Source organism: Pteropus vampyrus, unplaced genomic scaffold (genome assembly GCF_000151845.1).
Source record: "Pteropus vampyrus isolate Shadow unplaced genomic scaffold, Pvam_2.0 Scaffold239, whole genome shotgun sequence".
Lineage (NCBI taxonomy): Eukaryota > Metazoa > Chordata > Mammalia > Chiroptera > Pteropodidae > Pteropus > Pteropus vampyrus.
The window spans coordinates 835756-859518 of NW_011889020.1; the positions used below are offsets into that span (position 1 = coordinate 835756).

General features: G+C 66.2%; 3 protein-coding genes across 4 annotated transcripts; 1 reads left to right on the top strand and 2 right to left on the bottom strand.

Moving 5' to 3' along the window:
- Window positions 1–2124: 2124 nt before the first annotated feature.
- Window positions 2125–9041, bottom strand: PTK6 (protein tyrosine kinase 6). 2 transcript variants are annotated; one of them, XM_011374063.2, is made up of 8 exons: window positions 8793–9041; window positions 7184–7305; window positions 6708–6868; window positions 6002–6155; window positions 5309–5470; window positions 4071–4252; window positions 2716–2869; window positions 2125–2481 (listed from the first exon to the last, which is right to left on the bottom strand). In XM_011374063.2, the coding sequence occupies exons 1-8, from the start codon at window positions 9020–9022 to the stop codon at window positions 2294–2296; spliced, it is 1353 nt and encodes a 450-aa protein (XP_011372365.1). In that variant the 5' UTR covers window positions 9023–9041; the 3' UTR covers window positions 2125–2293. The 2 variants fall into 2 exon arrangements, 1 of the variants encoding a protein (XP_011372365.1); XR_002776025.1 differs by lacking the exons at window positions 2125–2481; window positions 7184–7305 and having other exon boundaries at window positions 2715–2869; window positions 8793–9022.
- A 2621-nt stretch (window positions 9042–11662) lies between these two features.
- SRMS (src-related kinase lacking C-terminal regulatory tyrosine and N-terminal myristylation sites) lies at window positions 11663–18185 on the bottom strand. Its single transcript, XM_011374146.1, has 8 exons — window positions 17794–18185; window positions 14598–14719; window positions 13856–14022; window positions 13164–13305; window positions 12924–13082; window positions 12248–12429; window positions 11993–12149; window positions 11663–11856 (listed from the first exon to the last, which is right to left on the bottom strand). Exons 1-8 carry the CDS (start codon window positions 18183–18185, stop codon window positions 11663–11665), a joined length of 1515 nt encoding a protein of 504 aa, XP_011372448.1.
- Window positions 18186–22565: 4380 nt separating this feature from the next.
- On the top strand, window positions 22566–23546 carry FNDC11 (fibronectin type III domain containing 11). The gene has a single exon (XM_011374064.1). The coding sequence runs from the start codon at window positions 22566–22568 to the stop codon at window positions 23544–23546; it is 981 nt and encodes a 326-aa protein (XP_011372366.1).
- The last annotated feature ends 217 nt before the right edge of the window (window positions 23547–23763 follow it).

The following is a 23763-nucleotide window of genomic DNA, read 5'->3' on the forward strand; positions in this document are numbered from 1 at the left end:
CAGAGGCCCTGGGCACCTCCCTTTCCGCCTGTGGGCTCGCTCGTGGCCACCCACGACTACTACCGGCGTAAGCAAGCCCCTCGCCCACCGCCCGACGGCCCTGACCACGGCTCCCCGCCCAGCCGTGGCGTCAGCTCCAGCCCCTCGAGAACCGCGGAGTGGGGAGTGGGCTCGGCCGGAGCTGACCTGCCTCTCCTCTCCAGGCCGCCTGGGTTCCACTTCCAGTAACAGCTCCTGTGGGAGTGCCGAGTGCCCCGGGGAAGCCATCCCCCACCACCCCGGTGAGTGCCGGCCCACCTCCCCTCTGCCCCAGGAGTGGGCGGCAGCACCATGACCCCGCTTGGCTTCTCTCAGGTCTCCCCAAGGCTGACCCCGGTCACTGGTGGGCGAGCTTCTTTTTCGGGAAGTCCACGCTCCCCTTCATGGCCACAGTGTTGGAGTCCCCAGAGCAGTGAGTCCACCTCCCTGGGGGCCGGTGGGAAGTGGGGGCAGGTGGGGACAGCCTCTGACCGCACTCTCTCTCCCCAGCTCACCATCTCCCCAGGCCTCCAGCAGCATGATCACCTGCGACCTGGCTCAGGAAGCCACAAGGAAGCAGCCTGGTGGCCAGCCCAGCACAGCCAGCACCGGGCCCCCATCCTGAGTGGCCACCACCAGCCACCAGACTTCCAGAGGCGCTGGGCTCTTCTGAGTCCCTTGCCCCGCCCCGCCCCACCCCATAGACTAGGCAGGCTGCAGCCAGCAGAAGCGGTTGGCTTCTTTAATATCGAAGCAGCAAGGACCCTGGGAGGGCCGCTCTTTCCTGTCCTAGCCACACGCGAGCCTCCCTGACACCCTGACCGTGTGCCTTGCACCAAGCGCAAAATAAACAAGCGGCCAGCAGCCCCGATGGTGCCTGTCAGCTGTGTCCTGAGGCGTGTAGAAGGCACCGAACCCCTCCACTCAACCGCCTTACTTCCCAGTGGGGGTGGGGAGCTGGCCCTGTCCCCAGGCCTTCCTGGAGCTCCTTGCTGGGGGCTACCTCTGAGGCCTGACCCAGATCCCCCCTCCCCAAGCTGCTCGAAGGAGCTGGACAGGCTCTTGAGGTCAGGGCCTCCAGGGGACTCAGCTTCTGGCCCCGTGGCCACTGGGAGGCTGCACCTCTGGCTGTGAGCTTGGGAGCCTTTGGCTGGAGGGACCCAGTACCTTCTGTAAGAGCCAAAGAGGCCCCCAACATCTAGGGAGGGAGGGGAGGGGAAGGGACAAGACCGGCTGTTGCCCCCGGTGCCTTCCCATAAGGTGTCACCTCCTCTAGCCCCTGTGGGGTACACTCTGGGCTGGACCTGTGCATGGTCTCAGGCACCCAAAACTAAGACAGGAGTGAGTGGGGCGCTGCATAGCTGCCTTCCCACCACAGCCCAGCTTGGGGCAAAGTCCAGCTCGGAGCTGGGGAGAGTGGTTGTGTCATCTTGCTTCCTCGTGTCCACGTGCCCCAGGGGCCAAGAGGCTGACCCATGTCTGTTGAGTGCCCCAGGAGAGGGCAGCCTGCCGTGAGGTGGGGGACTTGGAGAGGAGCGGCTTCCACTGGCCACTGGGTGGGGTTCAGGTGGCCCCTAAGGGAGTCTTCCTTTCCTGTCCCCCTCAACCTGTGCTATAGATGTTCGCATGAATTTATTCTAAGGTACTTGTGAGGTTTGTGGCCCCAAGTGGCAGCCTGTGTTCTGCCAACCCTCTGTCCAGGCGGATGGATGGGGCAGCCCCGTCCCCTGCCTTGTGGTCCCAGGGCTGGTAGGCTGGGCCCTTGTTTCCACCTGCTCAGATGGATCTGGGATGGGGAGGTGTCCCTAAGGATAGCCTGGGCCACAGCCTGTCTTTCTGGCCAGTGTTCAGGCAGAGTCCCCAGATCCTCCTGGTGGCCATGGCAGAAGACAGCTGCCTGGCACAGGGTAACAGGCAGCAGTGCCCCATCCCGTCTATAGGTTGCTGGGGGACCTAGGGGCAGCAGGGGCCAGGTGGCGAAGGGAGCGCACAGCCAGAGCTGAGGGTCCCATCGTGCACTGCCCGCGGAGGCCTGCCCCTGGGCCTGCCTGAGCCAGTGGGCTTCGGTCAGTGCCAGGGATGGTCCACTCTTGGAGGCTTCCAGAGTTGGCGTCGGCTGTGGAGGCCCAGCACTTGCCAGGAGCTGGTATCTTGGAAGGGGCGGCCTCAGCCCCCAGACCGCAGAGGGCTACTTCCCTGTCCAGTGTCCAGCCTGCTCAGAAGAGCTGTGGGCGCCTTGTGGCCAGCCCCGAGGCAGCAGCAGGGAGGCCGGTGCTCAGAGCGGGCTCTCGTACCTCGTGGAGCTGGAGAGCCTCTCCCGCAGAGCCTGGAAGCTCGGCCTCTGCTCAGGGTCCTTGTGCCAACACCAGAGCATCAGCCGATGTGCCGTGGGCGGGCACCCCTGCGGGCAGGGCATGCGGTAGCCCGCGTCCACCCGCAGGAAGGCCTCGTGGTTGGACATACCTGTGGGGAGCAGGACAGGAGGCTGCCGGGTCTGGGGGGCCAGTGCCCACCTACCCTGTTCCTCCCCACCCTCTGAAAGTCACACCCCACTTCGGGCCGCCCTTCCCAGGAAAGCTTCGGTCGCGCGCGCCCGTCTCTAATGCCCGCCCCTGGACAGCGCGGGCCCCCAGAATGGTGTCCAGGTGACGGCCCCTCCCACCTTGCCTGCAGTCCGGGACCCTAGGGGCCCGGTACCTGGATAGGGCGTTTGACCCCTGCTGAAAATCTCATGCAGGAGCACGCCGAAGGACCAGACGTCGGATTTGATGGAGTACTGCCCCCGGGAGAGCGCCTCGGGGGCGGTCCACTTGTAGGGGACGTTGCGGTCACGGGAAAGGTAGACGTCCTCCTGCAATCAGACATGCGCTGTGGGGGCCACCCGCCCCCTCCTCAGCACGGACAGGCGGACCAGTTGCGGTGGGCAGGTGTGCAGCACCCCAGCACGGAGCCTGTGAGCACTGTCATATGCAGGCCGCACGTCACCACTAGGGGGAGGCGGCAGGTCCCGCCCTGTGAGTGTGAAGGGACGGCGGGTGGCCCAAGCTGGGAAGTCAGGACGGAGGAGCCCGCGTGGTGGAGCCCGCAGTCTGTTCAGACTCAGGAGTTCACAGAGATGCCACAGGAAGGCTGATGGGCCGGCCGCCAGCGGACAAACTTGAAAAAGCCCAAGAGTCACGCTCAGCCTTCCCGGCTGACCCGCCCCACTGCTGGCCACCGAGCGGATTAGAGAAACGTCTCTTTCCAGAAGCCTCCGGCTTACAATGAGGAGAGAGCTACACCATCAGACTATCATGCGGGCGAGCGAAGGGACCTGGACGCTGGCCATCGCGGTAACGTCAACAGGTCCCCCCACCTGCTGGCAGGCCCCGCCTCAGGGGTGGGCAAAGTGGAATTCAGAGCTAAGGCTTCAGGAAAAGAGCAAGTTTCTCAAAAAGTGCGTTTGGGGAAGACAGCAGGCAGTCTAGCAGTTGTGAGGCGTGGGTCTGCCAAGGAACAAACACATTCATGGCATTTGAAAGAATCTGGAAACATCTCTGAGGGCCTGTGATGACTGAGGAGTCACCGTCAGGTCTTGAAGGTGTGGCTGTGGTATTCTGGAGCCCTTACGGATATGGGGTGTACATGCCACGGATATGGGGTGTACATGCCACGGGCTGGGGTCTGAGTAACGGGGAGGGAGGGGCCGCGGCAGGGGCTGGGAGGCCCGCTGCAGACTGTCCGCATGTGTCTTTCACGTTCTGAGCGGACGGGAAGTAGTGGGGAGATGTTTGCCCTGAGCTCACAAACCACGCCCAGCCTCCTCCCTGGCCGACCGCCAGAAGGGGGCAGTGACAGCGAATGGGCGCATGAGGGCTGGGCCCCTGCTCCTCCCTGGACACCAGGCCACCCACTCGGCAGAGGCCCTGGGCACCTCCCTTTCCGCCTGTGGTTCCCCACTGCCCCTCCAGCTCTGAAACAGCCCTCGGCTCCCTGCCCCTGCTCAGGGAGACCCCAGGAATCCGCAGCTCTGAGCACAGGGGAGGACGCGCCCTGCCTTCCGGGGGACCCACCTTGATGAGCCTGGCCAGCCCAAAGTCTCCCACTTTGCAGATGTTGCCCTCCCCGACCAGGATGTTCCTGGCGGCCAGGTCCCGGTGGATGTAATTCTGCGATTCCAGGTAGCACATGCCCTCGGCCACCTGCGACGCGATGTCCACCAGCTCGGAGACCGGCAGGGCTTTCTCAGCAGAGTCTGTGCAGGCAAAGGGAGGCCAGGGTCAGCGCAGCCCGCTGAGGCCATGTCTCCTCTGTCACATGCTCTACTGGCTCCTGGGCTCGGGAGGGGCTGGGGCAAAGGGCAGGTGGCCCAATTTAAACTGGGAGAGTGAGCCCGCCGTGACCCTTCTGGAAGGTCGTTCTGAGTCAACCCAAATGCAGCGCCCTCCCGGGAACCCACACTAAAGAAATGTGAACTCAGACGTAAGCGCCAAGGCGTCCATCACAGCATCGCTTACACGAAAAACCCTGAAAAGGTTCGGCGGACCCCTGGCTACGTGACACAGCACACCTGCACGGGAGTGTGCAGACTCAATGCTCACTCCCCAGGAACAGTCAGTGACGTGGGACACTGCTCGCAGCGATCCAGCTTTCGTCAGCAGTTTCATATTCTGAGTTTTCCAAACATTGATACATAAAAATAAATTCCCAGATACACACATCACGTAGCAGATGCCACTTATCCTGCAAAGCACATCCTCGCCTTCCACCGGCCCTGAAACGGGCTGCATCTGTGCCCTCGGCAGCAGCGACTGCCTGGTTTGGGTGTTACATCATGGGGCTCGTTACAGATGGCGCCTTTGAGTCAACAAGCCACGTGGGAGTGTGTGTGCGCACGCGTGTGCCTGCACGGGTGCAGTGTGCGTGGGCGTGTCAGTGTGTGTGCACGTTCAGTGACTGGAGGAGGGACGGCCCTTCTAGGAAAAGAGAAAAGCGGAGAGGGCCAGGCCTGCGTGCTGGGAAGCTGGCTGGGAGCAGCCCCACCGGTGCCACGGAAAAGCAGCCTGTCACCTGTGGGCGCAGGAATCGGGAGTGGCTCATCCTGTGTGTACTTACTGGATTCCCTCACATTCCCGCAGTGGACAGATGCTTTTAAACAGAAAGACCTGACAAAGGCTTCAAGAGCCCCCCAGCCACCCCGTGTATGGTGTGGGGGTGACCCCGTGTATGGTGCAGGTCTCTCCCATTCCCTCCAGCGAGCCCGTGGCCCCTTGGTCTGCTGCAAGGAGCTGCAGGAGCTGCCCCCGCTCACCGCGCAGCAGCTCCAGCAGGCTCCCCTTGTCCATGACCTCTGTGATGATGTACACGGGGTCCCCCACGGATGCCACAGCGTACAGCGCCAGGATGTGCTTGTGCCGAAGCTTCTTCATGGCCTGGATCTCCGCCTGGAAGGTGTGCTGGTGCAGGAGGTCATCTGCAGGTGAGGGTGGCCTCAGCGGGTGCAGCCCTGCGGCCGCCTCCCCACCCACCCACACTCAGTGAGTGTGGGCGCCCTGCCGGGATGCCCCGGCTCCCAGGGCAGACATGACTTAGTCCCAGGACACCCCAGCACCCTACCCACTGTCTCCACCCTCTGCTCTCACAGCACCCCAGACACCATCAGTACCCACATTTGGCCAACACCTGCCCAAGCCAGATACAGAGCTGGGACAACCCCCAGTACGTTCCCAGGGCCAGGGCCCGTGGTGCTTCCCAGGGAGATTGTAGATGGACCTTTCCCGATTTCTAGTGATCTAGTGATTTTAGTGGTATTCCATGCACTAAGAATTTAAGGTTCCCTCACAATAAATGCATTTAGGTAAAAACATTTGAAATCGAAAGGGAAATGTCACCTCCATACTGCTATAGGTGCCACATGTGGCACAATTTAGGGCAGCATGTGGCACGCGGGTCATAAGGGCCTTGGTCTGGCTCGGCCCCACCCCCAGTGAGTGAGGCCGCTTACCTCGGGCGATGACCTTAATGGCCACTCGGACCTGGCCCTTCCAGAACCCTTCGAAGACCTCCCCAAAGTAGCCGGACCCCAGCTTCCTGCAGAGCGTGAACTCCTCCCGAGGCCTCTCCCAGTCAGCACAGTGGGGCAGGGGCTCCGGCTCGTGCTGGAGAGACAGGGCAGGGCGGTGGGGGCTCCTCGCACAGAACACCCCCCAGGAGTTCCCAACGCGCCCGGCAGGGGGAGCCCCTGACCAATCTCGGGTCAGCTGAGGAATCCCAGGATGCAGAGCGTGACCACACTCCAGGCTCCCCCAGGGGCTGGCCCCTGCTATGTCCTGCAAACATGTGTCACCCTTACCGCCTGCTCTGGGCCAGTTATAATGGCCCAAGTGCCACTCAGAAAACCCGTCCAGCTGCTGGCCAGGGCACATGCCCTTGTCACCTGGCTCCCACAGGCCCAGAGAGACTCAGGACATGGCGGAGCAACGTGACCTCTGCTGGCCACGGAGCGGGAGTGACGTGGCAAAGAAGGGCACGTCCCCGCCCCAGCCTCCGGCCCGTGCCCAGCTCCACGGGACCAGCCAGTGTCCCTTGGGGTCCACTCCAGCCGGTCAGCCTGTCAGGACGGCCGCCCACCCTGTGTGACCCCAGGAGTCCGTGTCGTCATGGGCCGTAGTGGGGCAGGGCTGGGGCGGGCAGGCGGGGGGCGGCCCTACTTTCCAGCAGGGCAGGGTCAGCCGCAGGCCGTGGGACAGGCTCCGGGTCCGGTGATGGTCCACGAGCTCGGGCAGGCTGGGGAAGGACACGGCGTCGCTGAGGTGCAGCCGGCCCGCCCGCCGCCAGATCTTGTAGTGCCTCACGGCCTGCCTGTCCCGCACTGGAGCAGGGGGGACACGTGTGAACAGGCGTGTGCGCCCCTGGGACCACCCCCTCAGAGGGGAGCCAGAAGAAGGCGAGGGGTACGACGGGGAGAGACGGGGTGCGCCCAGCAGGGCAAGGAGAAACCCAGGCCCAGGACCCCAGCAGAGAGCCGCCCGGCCGGGCTGGGCCCGCAGCCCTCTCAGGGGTCCCTAGGGACGGAAGAGACGGCCTGGACACTGAGGCCAGCGGGACAGGCCAGGCCAGAGGGGCCAGGCCCCCCGCATGCCAGAGGGAGGGTTAGGGGCCGGGGGAACGGTGGGGGCTGCCATACCCGAGAGCACGTAGTCGGCGCCCGGCTTCTCGCTGGCCCTGATCAGGAAGGTCCCGGGCTCCGTGCCCGCGGCCTGCAGCCGGTGCGAGGCCTCCGAGCGGGAGATGCGGCCGAAGAACCACCTGGGGGTCCAGAGCCCACGCTGACCCTACGCCGACCCCACGGCACCCCTCCACCTCCTCATGCTGCCAGCCCCGACCCACAGCTGCTCTCCGATACTGCCCATGACCCAGGCCCCTCTTCGCCCATCATAGACCCCGAATGTCCCAGGTGGCTGGTTCCGGGCACCAAGAAAGGCCCTAGTGACCCATAAGAGGTCCCCCCATCCTGTCAGTGGGGTCGGAGCCACCCTGTGCCAGAGACGTGTTGTTCGTCCCATGGGGCCACATTGTCCTGTGATTCTGTGACCACCTCCTGTGACCCGGGCCACAGACACACTGCTCCAGCACCATGAGACCTGGGATTGGGTGTCAAGCAGCAGGCCGCGCACACATGTGCTTCATTCAACACATACGTCTGCACACACGTATACACACTCACACACTCGCGCATCCCACACCAGCAGCCAGCCCCTGGGCTCGGGGCAGCAGCGTGGGGCCTGCGAGCGCCCCAGCTGACCTCTGCTGCCAGCCGCTCTGCCCCTGGTACCCCGAGTCCATCAGGCACTGTGGGTCCATGCCCACTCCAGACCGACCCCGCACACCTCAGACCCTTGTCACTCGCCCATCCACCCTGCCTCCTTCCCGCTTCTCAAAATTGCTGGTTCTCAGGGCCTCCCCCCACCCCGCCCCCCACGTCATGCCCGTCGTGGGACCCATGCCTTTGAAGCTGTCCTATTTCCCACTGAGCTTGCTTCCTGCTCAGCTCCCGTCAGTGGGCGGGAACAGCACCCAGCGGGCGCTCAGTCAAGGCGGGTGAATGGTGAGGGACACGGGATGCGCAGGTGGGCTGCAGAGGAGCGCCCCCTGCTGGGCCCCCGCACCGCAGCTCAGAGGAGCCACCCCAGGCCGCTGCGGACGTGCCCACAGCAGGCTGCCCGTGCTGGTTCAGGCATCCTTGGGCAGTGCCCAGGGGCTGCCGCCACCTCCTGAAGCCACCTTGCCGGTGACGGGGCAGCCGCGAGGGTGCAGGGAGCAGAGCCGGAAGCCCACGCCCCAGACGGGCATGTTGCAATGGCCTCCTCCTCCTAACTAGGTCATGCATCTGGTTTCGGTTATTTGAAAGGTGAGTGAAGCCTGCTCCCCGAAAGGCTGCGTCTCCGCCCCGAACTCCCACGAAGACCCTGTCAGCCTCGCGGAAGCCCACTGCGGCCTTTTCTGTCCTGTTTGGGTCCTGGAGCCATGAAGTAACCACAGGGGAGGGCCACACACCTCGGTGCCCCAGCCCCCAGACATCACCTGGCAAAGCCCCGTCAGCACTCCCGGGACCGGTGGGGGGTCCAGCCCTGACGAGGGCACAGGTCCAGTGAGCCACGAGTCTCGCCAGCCAGCACCCCCGCCCTCCCCGGGCTCGCCCGCAGTGCGATGCTGCCCCTCTGCGACCCCCACCCCAGCTCCTGAGGGGCAGCAGCGGGGGGTGGGGACCTTGGAGAGGGCGCAGGGACACTCACGGCTCAGACTCCACCGTCTCCTTCTCAGCCAGGTAGTTGCGGGGCACATAGCCCTCGGCCAGGGCCCTGCCCGCTGCGTCCAGCCGCGTGGCCCACCACCACTCATCCTCCCTCCTGGCCACGTGGAAGGTGTCCCCCGCCCGGAAGCTCAGCTCCTCGGCCGTGCGGGCCTCGAAGTCCCAGAGCCCCACGTACCTGGGGCTCAGGTGAGCCTGGTCCCGGGACACCATGGCCACTGTGGCAGCAGGACCAGGCCACCTGACCTTGCCGCCTGTCACTGGGCCGGCTGCGAGCACGGAGGTGGGCGGGGCCAAGCCGACCGGCCACCCCACCCAGCTGAGGAGCTGGCGCACTTCCCCGGGCCAGGCGCCTCCTCAGCACCCTGGGCTCCGCCCGAGGGCCGAGCAGCCCCCGCCTATCCTCCCACCTGCCAGGGCCGGCCAGTGTGAGCAGCGCTCCTGCCCACCTGCCAAGTGACCACGTGGCCGGACCTGAGCCAGGGCGAGAGAGAGCAGAGTGACCAGTCAGACAGGGTCCTCCTGGGGTCCGAGCCTTGGACTGGGAGGGACCAAGGCTGAAGGACCAGTCACTCCCTTCCCAAACCTCCAGGGCCACTGGAGAGACAGGAGGGGCCTGGGGTAAGGGTTGCAGACTAGGGTCAGCCTGGGGCCTGAGTTACTTCCCCATCGGCGGGGGGGGCGGGCCGGGGGCTCCACCAAGACAGGGGGACTGTGAAAGCAGATGGCCGCTGAACCCCACGGGCTGGAACGCCCCCTTCCGTTGGAGACAGTGGTGGCACAGCCACTCCATCTGTAGAGGAGGGACAGGCACGTGTGCTGCTCACAAAGTCACAGCCCAGCACCATTCCCGCTGAGGTATGGAGGGGCAGCAGACGGGAGGGGAGGCTGATGGGGGCTGCTAAGCACCTGTGGGCCCCGGGCGCTCCAAGCCCCCTCCCCCCGCTGCTCACCAATTCCCTCTGGCCCCTCAGCCCAGGGCCTGGCCCGTGAGCCTGTGTCCAGGGGACCTCACGTGTCACTGGGTGCAGGAGTACCTGGGGCTCTACCTGGGCCACACCAGGAAGCAAGGTTTCGAGACTGAGCGCCCCGCCCCCCCCACCCCGAGGCTCTGGAGCACAAACCTGTCCAGCATGTGGCTGGTGAGACTCCAGGGATGACCCCACGCACACCTGCCTCCCTGGCCAGGTGCCATGCCCAGCCCAGCACATTCCTGCCCGGCACTGGCCGCCAGCCCAGCCTCCCTTCGCTCAGCTCACCTCAGCTCCCAGCAAGGAGGAGGGCCCCCAGCCTGGAGGAGCTCAGCTCAAGCCCTCGCCCTCGGGCCCACATGCCAGGGCTGGGCCCCACCTCTCCCAGGACAGGACGAGAGTCAAGGGCTGCTGCTTGGGGTCCCATGCAGCTCAGGCCAAACACTCCCGCCCCCACCCTCCATCCGGGGTGGGCAGTCCCAGCCTGGCTGCTGAGGCTCCAAGGGGCTCCTGCCCTCCATGCTCGGCTCTACCCTACAGCCAGCCTGATCAGGGCCCTCAAGTGGCCAGCTCCTCCTCCTCCCTCTGTGCTGCCCCCACCCTTCCTGCCGAATGCTCATCCCCCGCCCCCACCACGCCAGCCCTGCACAGCTGTGTCCTCCTGTGGCCCCAGGGGGTCAGAGGGCACCCTGCAGTCAAGGGTCCCAGCTCCGTCCTGCACAGGCAGGGCCTGTGGTCAGTGGTGAGGCTGGCCCTAAACTGTGCAGCGGCCGTTCCCTCCAGGATCACTGAGCCGAGGGCAGCCGGGCATGCCTTTGCCCCTTCTGTCCCCACAAGCCTTTGGGGCACAGCTGTCAGCAAAGGGCTCCCGGCAGGGTGGGGGTCGGGCATCCCGAAGGCAGACCCTGCCACTGTGCCCCGTCCCCTCTGTACCTATCTACAGCTGGGCAGGCGAGCAACAAACAACGGTCACGGGCGCCCAGCTGTATTCGGTGGCTCTGGCTGTGTCTGGAACCAGGTTGGGTGGGGGGTGGGCTCACTGGGAACGCTGCCCTCTGCTCCAGACGGCTGTCACCCAGTTGTCTGCATCCCACGGCGCTCACCCTGCACCCTGCCCGACTGCACAGGGCCGGCGCCAGACCCCCACCCCCGAAGCAGACATGCTGGCTTCGTCTCACCTTGTCCCACCCCCAGAGAACCGACCACAGGGGCACCCATCCCCCAAAAGAGCCACCCACCGCCGGCCCGTCCTCCCGGCACCCCGACCCAGCCCCAGCCGCGGCAGACCGGCAGGCGGATGGCCCGTCAGCTGCAGCTCTGGTTTGGGGATCAAGGCCCTTGGGCGACACATCCCTATGCGTGCCTGAGTCCGTCACACGCGTTTATTGAGTGCCACTGCTCGCGTGCACAGTCCTTGGCGTGCCCCTGGGAGCCCCGCCCCTGGCCCTTAAACAGGGCCGAGGGACTTCAGAAAAAACTGGGAAGCCATGCCTCTTGCTCTTGACCTTGGAGAGAGTCCAGGGGGCCAAGGGCAGCAGGCAGGTGCCAGCAGGAGGGGCCTCGGCCTGGGCTCAGGACTCTTCTGTCCACAGTCTCCCTGAGGCCACCCCGAACACCGGCTCTAGCTGGCCTTCTCTGCCGAGTCCTGGCCACCCAGGCGGACGGCGACCCCTCCTCTCCCCGGGTGGGTGTCGGCACGTGTGTCTGCACGTGTCTGCCTCGTGTGCGCACACGTGTGCGTGTCCGCCTTGAGGCCCACGGCCAGGGTCTCTGTGGCCGGTGGCACTTCCGGACAACCCGGCACCCCTGTCCACGTTGACAACAAACACCGTCCTGGGGGCCCCCGGGGAGGAGAGGCCCAGCCGCAGCCCAGTGCCCGGGGTCACGTGAGGGCAGGGGGGAGGCGCCCACGGATGGCGCCCAGCTTCTCCTGCAGTGCCGTGAAGGCCGGCCGCTCCTCCGGGCTGGCCTGCCAGCACGCCAGCATGAGCGCATACGCCTCGGCCGGGCAGGCGGCGGGGCGCGGCAGGCGGTAGCCCCTCGCGATCCACTGCAGAGTCTCCTGGTTGCTCATTCCTGGGGAGGGGGCGAGAGGGGCCAGGCATCCGTGGAGACCTCCCTCCGCCCTCACCCAGCCCTGCCCCTGCTGAGCCAGCAGCCCTGGGGCCTGGTCTCCCCGCCCCCCGCCACCCCGGGAAGCCTGGCAGCCCACCTTCATAGGGACACTGGCCGTAAGTGAACACTTCGTAGAGCAGCACTCCGAAGGACCAGACGTCCGACTTCTGGGAGTAGACACGGTAGTTGGCCGCCTCGGGCGCCGTCCACTTGACGGGGATCTTGGAGCCGCTGCTCGGGGAGTAGACATCATCCTGGTGAGGGGACACCATGCTGGGGTGGGCGGAGTAGCGCCTGCCCCTCCCAGCCACTCGGTGCCCTGCCCCAGGCAGGGGCCTGAGCCCACACTGACCTTGAGCAGCCGGGCCAGGCCGAAGTCAGCCACCTTGCAGGCCAGGGCATCGCCCACGAGCACGTTCCTCGCGGCCAGGTCCCGGTGCACGATTCGCCGCTCCTCCAGGTAGCTCATGCCCTCGGCCACCTGGCAGGCGAAGTCCAGCAGGACAGGCGGGCTCAGGGCCCGGCCCTCGGGGCCTGCAGAGAGGGCCGGCAGTCAGGGGGCTGGCGTCTTCCCGGTGACATCCCTCTGTGCCTCCGGTTCCCCATCTGTGAGACGGGGTGAGGACAGCACCACCCGCCAAAGCTGCAGCGGGCACTGCAGCCCCAGGGACTGCTCAAGGCAAGCTACTCCTTGGGGCCTGGGAGCACAGAATGGCCAGCTGGGGTGGGGGACACGGAGGGCTGAGCTGGGTCCATGCAGACCTCGTTCAGGCTGGTGACCCAGACGGGCCTGCCCCCACCTGCCCTCCACCCGGTCTGGAACCCCACACTGACTGTCCCTCCATAAGGCCAGGCCTGGCCCAGACCAGGGACCCTGAGCCCACTGTTGGCCAGAGTCGCCCACAGCCCCGGGGCCTCTGGAAATCCAGCTTCAGTGACAAAGGCCTGGCTGAGAGGCGGGCAGGTGTCTGTCCCCCAGGCCGGGAGGGCGCGGCCGCACACAGGCCGCTGCGAGGGGCCGCACTCACTGCCCAGGAAGGCCTGCAGGCTGCCCTTGCTCATGAGCTCGGTGACGACGTACACCGGCTCGCCCACGGAGCACACGGCATGCAGCCGGATGAGCCGCTTGTGACGCAGGCTCTTGAGCGTCTGGATCTCCTTGGCGAGGTCGGCCAGCTTCATGTTGGCTGCGGGAGGGCGAGGCGAGGCTCAGGGCCCGCCCCCCCCACCTGCGGCTGCCCCTCCCCCCGGGCTGGGGCCTCACCCACCTGATTTGATGACCTTCACTGCCACAGGGACCGAGCCCAGCCACAGGCCTTCCCACACCTCCCCAAAGTAGCCTTCGCCCAGCTTCCTGTGCAGGGCAAACTCGGAGCGCGGCCGTTCCCACTCGTCCTGCTCGGGGGGCTTCTGTGGGGGTGGGGGCACTCAGCACCAAGGCCCGTGTCCCCGGCCCAGTGGGCAGTTTCCCCAGAGGACCAGGCGTCTGTACCTGGGCCCCAGCACACACCCAGCTCTGGACCCGGCTGGGGTGGGGGGGCCAGGTGCCGAGCTCCTTGGGCCTGGCCCCAGACCTAAGTGGCACCTCTGCTGGCGATGGCCCTCCATCCACAAACACTCATTACTGCCCGGCTGGGCTGTCATTAGGGACCAGAGGAACCGGCTCGCCGCCCGGCCCCAGCAGGACAGCTGGTCTGGGCAGAGCTGGGGCTCCAGGCCAGGCGCAGACGGTTGAGTCAGCGTCCCCTCCCACACCCTCCACCCGGGGCCCTCCGCAGATGCCTCCCCAAGCTCACCCCTGCCCTCCGGCTGCTGCCCTGCCAGGAGTCCCCCCCCAGCAGCCCCCGAGGCGGAGATGTGACACCTGGGGGAGCAGACGCAGCAGGCAGATGTGGGGCTCTCGGCCTCATCAGACCCCCACGGCGGAGGGGCAGCCAGGCAGGCAGGGGGGGCAGCCCACCTGGGCCACGCAGGGCTGCAGCAGCGGGTTCTGGATCAGCTTCCAGTTGGCCTGGTAGTAGGTGAGCAGCTCCTCCAGGCTGGGGAAGAGACGGCCCTTCTGCAGGTAGAGGCCGCCGTCGGCCGCCGTGCAGATGCGGTAGTGGCGGACTCTGGCCTGGGCCCGAACTGGGAGGGGACAGAGATGGAGGCCGAGCACCGGACCCTCCCAGGCCCCACACCCCCCAGGGGACCACCACACCCCTTCTCCGGGCCTGGCTCAGATCTGGCCTTGAGACAGTGGCCGGAGCTGCATATGGAAAGAGGGAGTGTGGGCAGCTGCGGGCCACAGTGGGCAGCTGCAGAGTAGGCACCCATGGACGCTTGGTGACTGACGGACGCTGCGAGGAAGTCCGTGAAGGAGGAGGACTGTGAAGGGGCGAAGGGGCGAGGGACGGATGGAGGAGTGAACAGGTGAATACATGAGTGGAAACGAGTGAATCAATGAGTGGATGAGGAAATGAGTGAGTCAGCAGGTGAGCAGAGTAAGTGAATAAATGAGCGAACGAGCGAGCGAGCGAGCGAAGGGCTGAGCAGACACGAGGCAAGCAGCAGCGGGGGCTCAGGCCCGATGTGGGGCCAGGCATGGGCGAGGGGCCGGCACTGCCTGGGGAGCAACCACCCCAAGGTCAGCAATGTTCCAGGCGGGTTGGGCTGGGCCGGGCGCCTCCGTGGGCACAGGGGCACGAGGGCCACCCTCGTACCTGACAGCGAGTAGTCCCCCTGGCTGCTCTCACTGGGCCGGATGAGGAAGGCCCCTGGGGCATTGGCCGGGGACAGGAGCAGCCGCCGGGCCTCGGTTCGGCTGATGCCACTGAAGTACCAGCTGCAAAGGGTGGGCATGGTAGTCACCAGGCAGGCCCAGCCTTGAGTGACTCCTGGCCCCACACAGATCAGACCCCCCTGTGCCCGCTCCGTGCGGGCGGCAGGGCTGAGCCCCGACCGTCCGCCATCTCCCAGGGAGAAGGTGCACAGGCTGCCCCATGCTGGGGTCCTGGCCGGGGGTCTGTGCCTGTCCCAGCCCCCCGTGCCCAGCCTCCAGAGTGATCGGGACTGAAACAGGAGGGCTGATCGGGCCAGCATAGAGCTCACATAGCCACCTGCAGTGACCTGTGTTAGGTGAGACCAGCCACTCACCTCAGCCACAGATTTTCCATTACTCTTGCCATAAAGTGACCGCCAACCCTGGGTACGGGCTGAACCTGTCAAACTCAAGACTGCCAAGTCCCTGTGAGGGGTGGGGGTCCACTGGGGACCAGGGGCCCTGATGATGCTAGGTATGTGGGCTGGGCTACAGGTGCGGCCTGGAGGACCATGGGTGCCACCTGGCTGGGCACGGCCCATGTGCCTTGGGAGGTGGACACGTGGGGATAGGAGAAGCCAGCCTCAGTCCTGCAGCAGCTGGGACTGCCCGAGAGGAGGTGGCCTGAGCCAGGCTGGGCAGGAGGTCAGGAGAGGACAGAGAGAGCTGGGGCAGTGAGTGTCCATGACCGAGGAACCTGGCCAGCACCCTGGCCCTCTGCGCATGTGGAAATGTTCCCTTTCCTCGTCTGCAGAAGGCGGGACCCTCACACCTGAGCATGGGCTGGGTCAGGGGCCCGCCTGGGGCTCTCCTGTCTGCACCCCAGCTGGGCCAGCAGTCCACCTGAGTCAGGCCAGGTGTGACTCCTGGCCTCACCCCATCTCCTGGGTCTGCTCCCCAAGGCCCAGGTCGGGGAACCTCACACCTGAGTCAACTTCCAGGGACCCAGTGGCAGGAGGTCTGTCCCTGAGAGGGAGCCACAGACCCTCAGGGACGACCCCGTGAGCGTGGCCCCTCACCCACCCTGAGGGAGAGCACAGGGTCTGGCTCTTAGACCACCAGGGGGCCCAAAGCATGACTCAAAGTGAGTCAACCCAAGGTTGGGGTGTCCTGAAAAGAGGGGGCTGGGTGGGCAAAGCCGTGCCGTCTTAGGCTGGCGGGTGCTGCTGGAGCCTGGGGCGAGGGCAGGGCCGGGCAGGAGGGGGGCAGGGACAGACCTGGGAGCTGTGGGAGGGGCCTGGGAACCAACACCAGAGCTGGGGGTGGGTGGCCGGGCTGGAGGGGATAAAGCTGGAGACAGGAAGAGGTGGGGCACTGTGGGTGGCAGGCAGAGGCCCCAGGGACATTAGAAGGTAAAATCAGCAGGTGGGGCTGGCGGCGAAGGGTCCAGGACATGTGGACGTTACACGGGTCCTCAGACGACACCCGCTGGGGTGGTAGGCTCAGGGAAAGCAGATAGACAGACATTCTGGGGACACACTGATTGCAGAGCAGGAGGTACGGCCCTGAGGCTGCCAGGCTCTACACTGAGGGTCCCCTGCAGCCGGGCCCCGCCTTCTAGGACCTGCCACCAGAGAGCCTCTCGGGTGTGAAGGTGCTCTGGCGGCCCCTCCCAGGACAGCAGCGTAGGGATGCCCTCGGGGTCCCCCACTGGGGCATGGGGCAGTGGGCGAGGTAAGGCTGAGCGCCGAGGCCCCGCATGGAGGTTGAGCGGCTGGCGACTGGGGCTAGTGCCCCTGTGAATGCGGTCAGCCTTCCATCTTCACCTGGCGGACGGTCATCGGCCCCTCCCCGCCCCCAGCCTCCTGCGGAGAACTGTTTGTCCCCCACACCTGGAGTGCTGTTGCCTCGCCCCATCAGAACGGTTGCTTGGTCCCCTCAGAAAGCACCTTCCCCTGACATCTGCAAATCCCTCAGAGCCCGGGGACTCTGAGCAGTCCCAGGAGGCTGGACACAGCTTGAATGAAGCTAAGACCTAGTGCTGGTCTGCAGCGGACATGTGCAGGGCTTGAGATCAGGGACCCACATCAGGTCGGGGTCTGGGCAGCAGAGAAGGGCAGCCTGACTGGGCCGTGGGGCCGGCCTTTGCCGGCCCTGTTCACCAACCAGCTTCGGGACCGTTCTCACCCAGCACGCCCCCTCTGTGCACGCTGGGGCTGGAAGGAGGCCTCTTTGTCCCTGAGGGCCCCCCTCGCTGATCCCCCATCCATCTAGATGTCAGAGATGGCGATGGCCATGACAGCCAGACTGGCCCACTGCATTCAGGGGAAACAAGGGTAGGGGTAACGTCCAGAGTTTGGGGAGATGCTTGAGGCCCATGGGCTATGTCCACTGCCATATGGCAGGATCCTGCGAGGAGCTGGCATACAACTATACCAGGAGGCTGCCCTGTCCTACGGACCTGGAGCTTGAGCTGAGAGGTCACCTCCTCTGAGGAGCCCTCCTGGAGAGCTCCCATCCTCTGCCTTCCCCTGGCGATCACAGACTGGCATATAAACAGCCAGGCGTCGGTTTTAACCACTTCCCGCCCGTGGACTGCCCCAGTCCGGGGGCCTCAGGCAGTCCTGGAGGAGTGGGCGGGCTTCCCCACCTGTGTCTACTCCCCAGACAAGCCTCTCTGGGAGGGTCGTCTGTGCCCCGTACCGGGCCCAGTGCTGGCGGAGGGGATAAGGGGCAGGCGAGCACCCCTCTCTGGCCCAGCTCATCACCCCTGCACCCTGTCACCATCTCACCCCTCCAGTAGGAGGGACATGCGATGGCCTCTCTGCACACCCGTGTCCTCCCTGGGAGCTGCAGGAAGACAAGGCCGTGCCCGTCTCATTCAGAACTGCGCCCCAGGCCCTAGGCCCCGCCCTCCAAGCAGAGACCCCTCAGCCAACGCCGTGGACTCGGAGGCTGTGAGTGTTCAGGTCCGGGCTGAGTTCCCATGTGACAGCAGCATACATACATGCTGTCCAGCCAACTGGCCGCTGGACCTGTCCAGGCACAGTCACTGCTGTGAGCGCCACACCGTGCCCCCTGGACGGCGGGGCCTGAGGGAGCCGGCTGCAAGCTCCATCCTGTGCTTGCCCCTGACACCCAGAGCAGGTGGTACTCACGGTTGGTCTGAGAGAGTCTCGGGGGTGGCCCTGGCCACACAGGCTGTGGGCACGAGCCCCATGCTGGGCGGGCCAGAGAGCCTTCGAGCAAAGATATAGTCGCCGTCTTCCCTGAGGGCGTAGAGCCTGTCCCCGCAGCTGACGCTCAGCTCGTCCACACACCGCGCCGAGAAGTCGCAGAGAGCCCTGATGAGCTGCCCCTGCGCCCGCGGGCTGCCCAGCTCGGGGGCGGGAGGCTCCGCGGCCCGGGACTCGCAGGCAGGGGGCTCCAGCCCAGCGTCCCTGTCGGGGCCAGGGAAGCGGTGGATGCCACCATCTGGAGCGCCCGCCGGCCAGATCTTGTCCCAGAAGGAAGACAGGAAGGCCAGCCGCTTCCTGAGGAAGGGCTCCATGACCCCCGCGGTACCCCGAGCCCAGTCACCACGCGGCGCCCAGGGCCCTGCAGGGGAGGGGACTTCCGATGAAGGAACTGGAAGGGCCGGTGGGACGGCGAGTGTCGGAGCCTCGCCGCGTGCGTCCCCGCTGGCGAGGAGTGTGGGAGACAGGTCACTCCACAGGGTCCTCGGAGCAGGCGCGCACAGCCCCCTGACCACCTCCAGGCTGGTGTTCAGACTCGGCTGGGACACAGGGTGGTCCTCCAGCCCCAGGCCACACGGCGACCGCTCCTCTCCACCTCTTAGGTAGGTGTCTTGGGGGCAGGACTTGTCCCCAGCTGCTCAAAGCCAACTGCGACTGGGGCAGGAGCGCCCCTGGAGTGGCCTGGGGGCGCGGCCTGGGGGCGGGTCCGGGGTGGGTTCTTGGGAGCGTCGAGTAGGCGGGGCCTGGGGGGCCGGGGTGGGGTCTTGGGCGAGCTGAGAGGGGCAGCCTGGGGCAGGTCCAGGGTGGGGTCTTGGGCGCGTCGAGCAGGCGGGACTTGGGGGTCGGGGTAGGGTCTTGGGCGGGCTGAGAGGGCGCGGCCTGGGGGCGGGTCCGGGGCGGGGTCTTGGGCGCGTCGAGTAGGCGGGGCCTGGGGGGTCGGGGTAGGGTCTTGGGCGGGCTGAGAGGGCGGGGCCTGGGGCGGGTTCGGGGTAGAGTCTTGGGTGGGCCGGGGTGGGGTCTTGGGCAGCCCCTTCCTCCCCCACCCCTGCCCCTGCCTGGGTCCCCGTAGGAGGAGCTGGCTACCCTCTGATCCCCGGCTCAGGGGCATGAACTGGGATGATGGGAAGGGCGGGTAAGGCCAGCTCGGGGCATGCTTCCCCTTGCTTCTCTCCCTGGACAGACCCAGGCCCCTGCGCACTGAGGCAAACTGCCCACTACCCAGCTTGGTCTGTGCTCTGGGCAGAGGGCCGGGCAGGGCGGGGTTCTGGGGTGGGTCCGTGGCAGGACCCTGCCCCAGGCAGCCTGCTCTTGCTCCCCACAGAAGCCTCTCCCAGCCAAGCCCCTCAGCATCCAGCGACATCACAGATGACAGCAGACCCCTCTCTGTAACACCCCCCGGGGGCTCCCTGTACACACACCCAAGGGAGCACCTTGTACAATTACAAAGATGCGGCAGCTATGCGGTGGGCTGGGGGAGTCAGGGGTCCCAAGGGCAGCCCATTGTGGAGGAAGGGCATTGAGAAGAGCACATTTACTTCCGCAGAAGTAGGGGCTCTGGAAAGCCGTGCAGCTCCCGCCCACCACCTGAGTCTGGGTTTTTGCAGATGGGCTCCCCTAAATCCTCGGGGTACACGACTTCTAGGAAGCCAGGCCTCTGACCCATGCAGCTGCAGGGAGGCGTCCTCAGGCCGTGATGGAGCCCTCTAGTGGTGACCAAGCTCCTGGCCAGCACTCAGGACACAGGACAAGTTCTTTCCAGAGATGCCCCGGAGCCACAAAGCCAAACGGTCCCGCCTGTGGGCTCCAACACACCCTCTGGTGGTCAGGGAAGGCAGGGAGTGTCCTCTTCCGCCCGCCGGCCCCCGCCGGCCCCCGCCGGCCGGCCTCCTCCATGGGCCTCACCAGACACAGCGTTGTTGGGGGGAGACCCCCCTGGGGCAGGTCTGGATGCAGCCGGATGAGGGGGTTCGAATCCCGCTCTCAGACCCTAGCCATCTGGCAAGATGCTAACCGCTCTGTGCCTCGGTTTCCCCACCTGTGGGAGCACCAAGTTCATGATGGCATAGTGAGGACTCAGGCCAGGTCTGCTGGGGTGGGGAGGGGTCTTCCCAGGCAATCGGGATGGGCCCGGCAGCCCAGCATCACCATGTCATGGCCTCGTGTGCGTGGCGGGCACACAGTGGGTGGGGGAGGTGACTCCCCTCTCCCTGGGGGCTGTGACTTCATCATGCCAGGCTCACTGTCCTCAGGGCCCAGGGTTGCTCAGCCTGCCAAGGGCAGCACAGTCTGGTGGCTGCAGACAATCAGGTGAGACAGAAAACAGAGGCCTGTGCCTTGGAACGGGGCTCACGGCCGACGGAGATGCTGGACAGAGATGCTGGTCCCTGAGGCCCCCCTCGGCAGGGCTCCCTTCACTCGATGCTCCCCAAGGGCCCCGGTCACAGAGAGGGAGGAGCCTGGTGGCTGCAGGGCAGAGGATGGAGGTGTGGAGGCTGGCGGAGGGTCCGCAAGCGGTGTGCTTGTCTCAGAGTTAAACATTTAATTAAAATTAGCTGAGGAACAAGAAATAGCAAAAAAGAAGATGGCAGAGGTCCGGGACATGCCTCGTCCAGGAAGAGGGGGGCTGCCGTGCCCCCCACCCAGTCCGCGGGTGGGATGCGGGGCTGGGGCTCTCCCTCCCTCAGCCCCAGGCTGGCTGAGAGGTCCCGGAGGTCCTGTGCCCTGCTGGAGGCTGCAGGTGGGGCTTCGGAGGCTGAGAGCACCTCTCAGAGGGCTCCCTGGAGCTGTGGGACCCCACTCGCCCAGGCCTGGATCTGGAGCTGGGGGGCCGGCTACTGGCAGAAGGGGTGCCCCTCTCCCTGCCGTCATCCACTAGGCGTCAAGTGGCACCTACCTGCCGTCACGAGGTCACTGCCTCCGGCCAGCTCGACCGTGGGGTTCCCTGAGCAGCGAGACCCCACCCGGAAGCCAGGCGCGGCAGAACGACTCCGGGGCGACCCCCGCCCACGCAGAGGGGCGGCAGCCTCCGTTTACTCCCCTCACAGAGCCCTGCTTAGCTTTGGGACCACCTGCGGTGGCTCCCAGGTCGGGGCGCCCCTGGGTCCCGAGGGAAGAGAGCGAAGCCCATGAACAGTTTCGTCCGAGCTGAGACCCAGCCGAGACAGCGGTTCCTTCCGGCGTCAGGGTCCCGGGACCGCAGAGCGTGCCACCGCCTTCTTCCCGCAGCCCCTCAAGTCCCGGTCCCGACGGGCCGGGGTCTTCCCCCGACGCCCTGAGCGTCGACCCCCCTGCCCCCACCCCCAGACCGGGTGGGGCGTCATAAAAGCCCGCGCTCCCCATGGCAACCCGCTGGACGCCCCGGCACGAGGCTGGGCGCCCCGCTCTGCGGCACAGGCAGCCGCAAAGCTCCGCCCGGAGGCAGGGCAAGTGGGCCGGGCCTGGGGGCGGGGCGTGTCCGAGCGGTGGGGGGCGGCGGCGCGCGGCCAGGGCTCCCGGAGGTGGCCCGGGCGTTGGGAAGGCGAGTCGCTAGGCCGCCCCTTCCCGGAGTTCACGCCGGCCCCTCTGGGCTTTTCCAGCCGACGCGGCTGGAAACAGGAAACATTCCTGGCCCGCGGTCAGATCCAGAACCAAGAGCTTCCTCCAGCGGCCAGAGCAGGACTTGGGCCTGAGGGTCCTCGCCTCAGCCCTGCCCCTCAACCTCGGGCACAAGCCCTGCCGTGCCCAGGGCCTGGTCTGGCTCCTCGGGCCCAGGAAGGTCGGGGCTGGCCTTCAGGGAGGGAGACAGACCCGCCCTAATCTCACTCTGCCACTTAGAGGTGCCTTCTTGGGCAAGTCACTGGAGCTACTGGCTGTCTCTGTAGTTAACCCCCGCCCGGGACCTGGGACAGCAGCTCGACATGCCGGCTCCTTCTCCAAGGACCCCAGCTTGCAGGGCCAGTCCTTGCGGACTTGTGGCCTGCCCCAGTGGGGCCTGGGACCGCAGCTGCATCCAGCTGTGCGGTGCACTGGCTGCCTCCCACTGACACCTGGAGCTGGGAACCTGGGCGGGGCGGGGGGGGAGGCAGCGTGGCACAAGAGGGCCCGGCTCCGGGTCAGTGGTGCCCAAGCCTGGACTGAGGGCAAGCGGCAAAGCATCGTAGCCTCGGGCACCCAGCCTCTGAGGCGTTAGCATCACAGGCTTTCCTGTGGACGGTCAGCCCACCGGGGCTCAGTAACCACGACTATCCCTCAGAGCTGAGGCCTGGGCCACCCTGCCTCCCACACTGGACAGTCTTTGGGCGAGCGGGGCTCTCTGCTCTGTGCCTGTTGTGAGGCGTGGAGGGTCACTGGGCAGTGGAGTCCCCAAGTGGGGTGCGGTGCTGCCCGCAGAAGCCCTGAGGAGCGCATTACCCCATGTCGGATGGGGAGCCAGGCCTTTGTCAGAAGCTGGGGTTTCTGCCCACGTCAGTCTGGCCCCAGAGTCCAGGGTCCCTGCCCTGCCCCGCGTCCTCACAACTGTCCGTCAGTAGTGCTTGCCCCGGATGTCCCTCTCACCCAGAGCTACAGACTGCCCGCTCGGCCCTCCAGGCCTCTCCCCACCGGCTCCTCCCCGTGGGCAACGGGCCTGAAGTTGCCCCGAGCGAGCCCAGGGCGGGCGGCAGGGGCCAGCCAACTCTGCCAGCTCACGCCCACTCCCCACCCTCCCCTCTCAGACAATGAACTTCCAGGTGACAGGCCTGGGCCTGGACAGGATGAAGCTGGACAGTCCCCAGTCCTTCCTGGACCAGGAGGAGGCGGAGGAGGCTGAGGACCGGCAACTGCTGGAGCCCGAGGCCTGGACGACCTACACGGAGCGCCGCCACGCGCTGCGTGAGTTCCTGAGCTCCGGCCTGAGCCCCCAGCTGCTCAGGCGCCACCACGCCCGCATGGAGCTGCTCAGAAAGTGCTCCTACCACATCGAGATCCTCCCCAAGCACCTGGCACTGGGCGACCAGAACCCGCTGGTGCTGCCCCACACCGTCTTCCAGCTCATCGACCCCTGGAAGTTCCAGCGCATGAAGAAGGTGGGCACTGCCCAGACCAAGATCCAGCTCCTGCTGCTGGCCGACCTGCTGGAGCAGCTAGACCGGGGCCGCGCGGAGCTGGATGCCCTGCTCGAGTCTCCCGACCCACGGCCCTTCCTGGCGGGCTGGGCGCGCGTGGAGCAGCGGCTGGCGGACCTGTCCGCCGTCATGGACAGCTTCCTGGCCATGATGGTGCCAGGGCGCCTGCACATCAAGCACCGCCTGGTGTCTGACATCGGCGCCACCAAGATCCCGCACATCCGGCTCATGCTCAGCACGAAGACACCCGTCATGTTCGACCGCAAGGAGTCGGTGGCTCACCAGGACTGGGTCGCCCTGCGCTGGTTTGTCACCATCCAGCAGGCGGCGGCCGAGCAGTTCGAGCTGCGGTTCAAGCTGCTGGACCCTCGGACACAGCAGGAGTGCCTGCAGCGAGCCATCATCCCCGTGGCCGCCTGCACATTCGACGTCCACAACCTGCTGCCCAACCGCGTCTACAAGTTCACCATCAAGAGGGCGGAGAGCTACACGCTGGTGTATGAGCCCTGGCAGGACAGCCTCACCCTGCAGACCCGGCCTGGGCCCCCCGATGGGCCCGCCCCCGGGCGGCTGGGCAAGCCGGGCCGCCCCTGACCACAGCTTCCCAGAGACGATTTTCTAATATTTATCCATTAATAAAGAGGAGTATACACACACACACACACACACTTAGACAACCTCCTTATGTCCGCAGGCGGCGGCGGCCACACCAGAGCTTTTCCCGAGTCGGCCCAGCCCAACCATGAGCCCCAGGCCCCCCTCAGCCTCTGCTTCCTTTTCCGGGGGACGGGGCCCGAGCTGGACCTCCCAG

What these genes read in the sequence shown, in the direction of transcription:
- PTK6 (XM_011374063.2), bottom strand. Translation starts at nt 9,022, where the DNA reads ATGGTGTCCCGGGACCAGGCTCACCTGAGCCCCAGGTACGTGGGGCTC. An exon ending in CGCCGACTACGTGCTCTCGG is followed by an intron (nt 6,869 to 7,183) that starts GTATGGCAGCCC and finishes CCCCTGCTCCAG; the next exon opens with TGCGGGACAGGCAGGCCGTG. An exon ending in CATTAAGGTCATCGCCCGAG is followed by an intron (nt 5,471 to 6,001) that starts GTAAGCGGCCTC and finishes CCTCACCTGCAG; the next exon opens with ATGACCTCCTGCACCAGCAC.
- SRMS (XM_011374146.1), bottom strand. Translation starts at nt 18,185, where the DNA reads ATGGAGCCCTTCCTCAGGAAGCGGCTGGCCTTCCTGTCTTCCTTCTGG. An exon ending in GGGGGACTACTCGCTGTCAG is followed by an intron (nt 14,023 to 14,597) that starts GTACGAGGGTGG and finishes GTCCCCTCCCAG; the next exon opens with TTCGGGCCCAGGCCAGAGTC. An exon ending in GCCTGGCCCGGCTGCTCAAG is followed by an intron (nt 12,150 to 12,247) that starts GTCAGTGTGGGC and finishes TCCCCTCACCAG; the next exon opens with GATGATGTCTACTCCCCGAG.
- FNDC11 (XM_011374064.1), top strand. Translation starts at nt 22,566, where the DNA reads ATGAACTTCCAGGTGACAGGCCTGGGCCTGGACAGGATGAAGCTGGAC.